Source organism: Asparagus officinalis, chromosome 2 (genome assembly GCF_001876935.1).
Source record: "Asparagus officinalis chromosome 2, Aspof.V1, whole genome shotgun sequence".
Taxonomy (NCBI): Eukaryota; Viridiplantae; Streptophyta; class Magnoliopsida; order Asparagales; family Asparagaceae; genus Asparagus; species Asparagus officinalis.
In genome coordinates, this window is record NC_033795.1 from 3,108,965 (window position 1) to 3,114,718 (window position 5,754).

Here is a 5,754-nt window from a genome sequence, read left to right on the forward strand (position 1 = left end):
GGAAAATTATGGAAAATAAGATTATAACTATACATTTCATAAATTCGTCGAGGCAGAGGATCAAGCACCACTGGCAGACAAGGGAAAAATTCTATGGTTAGATTCGGAGAATGGCGTATAAAATAAAATCGTGCCTTAGTTTATAAGCGACTATTCAAAAATGAGAAAAGGGAATCTGAGAGGCATAAGTAGGACAGTCAAAAGAAAAGACTTCACCAACAGATCGATTAAGCGCGTGCTACGTGCATATTTACAATAAGTTCATAGATGCTGCCAAATGTTGAACGGAGAGATCATGCTAGAGAAACATAACTAGATTTTTAATTCCCACATTCGAACTTCTTAAACTTTTGTGATTATAGTAACTTGTACTTTAATTGCCGGCCAAAAAAGGAAAAAAATTCGGAACTGGTGAACGTTAGGCAAGTCGACGTTTTCATAATTTGTTCTTTTAATGAGTTATTGCTACATACATAAACAACCTAATTCAATTCTATACTATACGTAAGATATTAATACATGCATTCTTGAAGAAAAAAAATTAAAAAAATTAGACTATCAACGCAATTGATCGGTAACATTATGTCAACCATCATTTTTTTGTCTTACAAGCTGTAGGAGCGTCAGAAGATGGAACATGTGAAAACAAAGGAAAGGTTATACAATTAAAAGTTAAGCAACAGATCGAGGCAAGAGGGTGGCATTTCCATGTTACTTGTCAGACCCCCACGTCAGCAAATTAAGTTGACTTTTAAAGTTGACTTGCTGAGGACAAACGCAAACGAAAATTCTTCCTTTTGATATATATATATATATATATATATATACCATGAGAACCTACGAACGTACGTACAGCTGCGTGCTCGATCTGTATTTGTCAAAGAATTCGAGTCTTGATATATCAAGTCCGACGCTAGTCCAAACCAACCAACCCAGCATGAGTTTACCTAGATCCTAATCGACTCAGCATCGATGAGCTTGTACATTAATTGTACGAATGCGCATAGTTGACCTCATCAACCGATTAAAATAATGTCACACGCATCCATGTCACTATAGTAAGATACGCAGGCGTATTTCTTTGAAGGATTCGACAAAATAGGTCATGCAATATTAGTGTCAGCTTCATCCTAACGCAAGATAACAGCAGCCCTTTTGTGCGTAGTCAACCACATCCAACAGTATAACAACGTGTAGTTATCTGTGTATGTATACCTTTTACTGCTTATCTGGTTACGATACAAACAAAATTCATGACAAGTTATAGGTTGACTAAGCTTATCCTTCCACAAGATAAGATTCTGCACTTATCAGTATAATAATTGCACAACCTCACAGCAAGGATATTATAGAAACATTGTCAATGGATTTGGATCCATCCTTGGTCAAAATACATGTGTTATAATGTAATCGAACTTAGGCATCCTACAGGATAACGTATTATAACTATGTGCGCCTATTTAGTAATAATTATTATCTTTATTAGCGAAATGAGAATTTTTTTTATATACCAGAGAAAACCTGTTCGTAATTTAAATAATTTGTAAAAATATCTGGAACAAACTCGATTGACAAGCCTTCCATGAAGAAAGAGAACAGCTTGGATATAGGGGCTCATTTTCATTGCAGCCCTTATTTTGAAGATACAGATATTGCCGGCTTATAATCCCAAAATATAGGTGCAAACGGTTCAACAATATGAGGTTTAATTATTAACGCCAACTGATGAACTGTCCGAGTAATTTTTCAAACAATTCACAAGTTATCGCTCGAGTTATTGCACTCTGTTTCTTCTCAATTGATCTAATGTAAATTTCAATATTGACACCCACAGAAAAAAAAAAACTAGTAACAGCTGGTCAGAATTCAAAGAGCTTATGAAGAATCCAACAACAAAGGCCAGTTTCAATAAGAAAGAATGTGTGTCTTCACATATTCTGAGCAGTGCCTACTGAATTTCTATCATAAACGCTGGAAAATTTATTTCTTGAATCCATATATGAAATGCGTTCCAAGAACATGCAACCTGCCTTATACTTTTCTTCTTATCTTTCTTCTCAATACTCTAGATAATTCACTTCTAAATCAAATACAGAAATAGAAAGAAACTTCTTATCTTTATTAATAGACTTTATTTATAATCAATAAGACAATACATAAGGGCGTGCGTATCTTTATTGTAAGTGCCAAGAGATGACACAACATGGATTTATAAATCTAAATAACTTTTTTTTTTCAAGTAGCGGCAGCACCTCTGATAGCACCAGATTTGTCCGCAGGTATCGGGACAGCCTGCCATCCAGTGCACACCTGGAGAGCTTCTTTGAGAGCAACAGATGCACGCTCCATAGTCCATTTTGGGTAGTGATCCTGGACCTTGAAGACGCGTTCTCCACCGGAGCCATTCGCAGGACAAGGTTGAGCACCATTCAGGAATAGGTCACCTTCCGACTTCACAAATCCACTGCTGCCATGGTCTCTATCTGCTGCCTGGATCACCAACACAACCACGATATCAAGCGACCGATACGCCTTAGTATGCACTCGATTATAACTGACATAAATGTGTGTATATACTTGCAATATGTCAAAATGGCATCTTAAGATATGATCTACTACAACATTAAAAAAAAACAATCCATAAAAATGCACGAGGCTTCAGCATGGAAATCGAGAGCAATATATATTCTTGGACCACTGCTGCCATGGTCTCTATCTGCTGCCTGGATCACCAACACAACCACGATATCAAGCGACCGATATGCCTTAGTATGCACTCGATTATAACTGACATAAATGTGTGTATATACTTGCAATATGTCAAAATGGCATCTTAAGATATGATCTACTACAACATAAAAAAAAAAACAATCCATAAAAATGCACGAGGCTTCAGCATGGAAATCGAGAGCAATATATATTCTTGGCCAAATATATATTACAACTCATGAAGTAGAGCCTTAACCAACGAGCACAAGCCATAACTAGAACATTTAATTCAAAACTTGAACAAATGAAAATAAACTCGTTAAGCAACAAAACAATAGTTAAAACAATAATGATAGATCCTGTGATAATTATAATTAAGTGCACTGAACATGTAGGATTAAGAACAGCACAAGAAACCGATGAACTAATTAAAGTTCTATTAAGGTAAACAATTGATATATATTTCACCAAATGAGATGATGGTTTCCCTCTGAACTCCAGTATTTCATGAGTACGTACACATGCGTATGTATGTTTTTATGTGTGAGAGAGGCACACCTTTTCTGTCAGATATTTAAACACAACCTTCTTCTGCCCAGCTTCGTATATATTGCACTGTGAGACAATCTGAATGAAAACATACAAGGAGACGATTCATCAATAATAATAGTTAACGATATGCATAATTTGAAAATATTCTATAAGAAAATATTGTGAAAGTTTAAATTAAGATGAACCTGTGATTCAACACTCGCACAAACTGCGTATATGCCCCAATTTCTGGTGTAGTTGTTGTAAAGGTGAACTTTGCCAAATCTAACACGAGGATGTCGCTGCCGCGTGCCATTAAAAAAGCAATGATGAATTGTAACACGAATGCATCTGTCGTTGCAGTCATTGCAACCAGCTCCGATAAGCATTGCTTTATCATGATTGGAAAGGCGGCATCTGTTTCGAAGATGGGAAAGTCGGTCAGTAGGGTAAGTATCAATGAAGGAGTTATATGCTAGCAAAGGAAATCAATATAGATCATCATCTTAATTATCAACCTGCAGCCTTTGCTATAATACACATACAGGAACAATTCATACGTGACTATTTTTTTTATTGATGGTCGTCATCACGGTTATATTAGTCTAGCAAATACTGGCAAGAAACGGTAATAATAAATATCAAGCAAATGTAAATTCTTATCTATAAACGGATATTTATTAGACAACGGATGCCTTAAAATCCTTATCAACTCTCTTACCTTGAAACTGTGATATCCGTACTTTCGCGTGTGATGTCAATCAAACCATCGCTGAAGTTACTCAAACTGCAACGGTCTATCCAAATATGCCTGGACTTTGGTTTTATCTGGATTGCATCAGCATCAGGTCCCGTACCCCCTTCAAACTGCAGGTTGCAAATAATGACATGCTCACACTCTCTCAGCTGCAAGCCTTTCCCCGTCAGCTTAATCTTCTGGCCTCGGCCATCGATCGTCTTATAAGATGATACCCTCAGAGGTGACGAGAGGCGAATTGTCCCCGAAACCGCAAAGATTATCCAGAGTGGTTTGGCTCTACGGCAACCTTCTCGAAGTGAGCCACATCCGTCATCTGCATGCGGTACAAGGTTGGTCATTAAACAGTATCCTCATTGTAGTTATGAGATAGAGAGGTTAAATCTTATCGTGAGCTAGACTAACCAGGTCATCAAATTCATGATCACTATCGTATATCTTGTTCAACATGTCGTGAAATGTACATGATAAAATTTTTACGTAATTTGGAATCTTCTAGAATATAAATTCAAACCAGTTTGATATGTTGATTTTTCAGGCTATTTAACAGCCATCCCTTCTACACATAGTAAAAACAATGATTAAAAATTTTAAAACTGTGAGCACATGATGTTGTGGGGACCCACCACATGTGGGGATTTCGTTTCCGCATGAAGTTCCATGTGGGGGGCCCACCTTCATGAAGTTCCGCGTGGAGAATTCGTTTCTGCGTGAAGAGAAGCAAGGCCCACCCGATTGATCATTTATAAATATAGCCTAGGGTTTTGTGCGTGAACAGTGGGCGTGTGAGCGAAGGAGGTGTGCAGGAGCTTATTTTTTTTGCGGCTGTGTGCAGGTGCGAAGACAATTGTTTTTCGGCCTGTGTTGTTTTCGGCAGAACTCCTTTTTTTGGGATTCGTGCAGTGAAAAGAAATCACAGACAGAGGAGAGCTTTTGAGAGAGATATTTGTATGAGAGGTTTGAGAGATTGTGTGAGGGTTTAGATTGAGTGATTGGTGATTGTAAACCCTAGTTGTTTTCTCTTCCTCTAATAGTAAATCTCCCTCTCCTTGCCCCGTGGACGTAGGCAGTTTGCCGAACCACGTAAAATTGATTTGTTTGTGTTTGTGACCATTGTAATAGTTTTAGGATCTCTCGACAAGTCAGTCCTAGAACTGATGAGAGGAAGAGCTGATATCTCACTTTGTTGAGATATTCGCTTCAGATTCTTGTTTCCTTGGTGAGACGAGGATTTTTATTGATCTTTCTCTCTTATTGTGCACCAGAAACTCTACCAAAGTTTTCGCTGCGCACAACAAAAACAATATAATTTTCCCTATATATAGATCATTAATATAAGTGTAAATCACAATAGGCGATGCCGATCATCGTTTCGAGTAGCCTATTAAGCTAGCTCACGATAATAATCTTTGGCTTTCTTCTAGGTTCCTTCCTATTTTCACTCACACACAAACAAAAAAAAAGAAAAAAATAAAACCAAACGTTCTTCTATTTTCTTATTAAAATATGTTTTATGATGCATCGACAGTTTTTATAATAGTTTGCACGTGCTTCTTATTAAAATGTTGTGTGTGTATGGGGAAATTAGGGTTTTCTTATTAAAATGTTGTGCTTAATATATATATATATACACACACAATTATACATTCACAAAATCAGAAAACCCTAATATTCCCATCATTATCATGCATTACCTTTCAAGCTCGTAACCCGATACACATCTCCATGAAGCCCGCCAACGGCATTTCTTCCAAACC

The 5,754-nt window shown here is 37.1% G+C and overlaps 1 protein-coding gene across 1 annotated transcript; it reads right to left on the reverse strand.

The window, feature by feature from the left end:
• LOC109829659 (putative pectate lyase 21) lies at positions 2,169–5,752 on the reverse strand (the record flags this gene model as incomplete). Its single annotated transcript, XM_020396707.1, has 5 exons — positions 2,169–2,490; positions 3,268–3,336; positions 3,447–3,657; positions 3,962–4,313; positions 5,692–5,752. Coding segments are annotated over 5 exons (948 nt in total), but the record flags the coding sequence as incomplete, so codon positions are not given.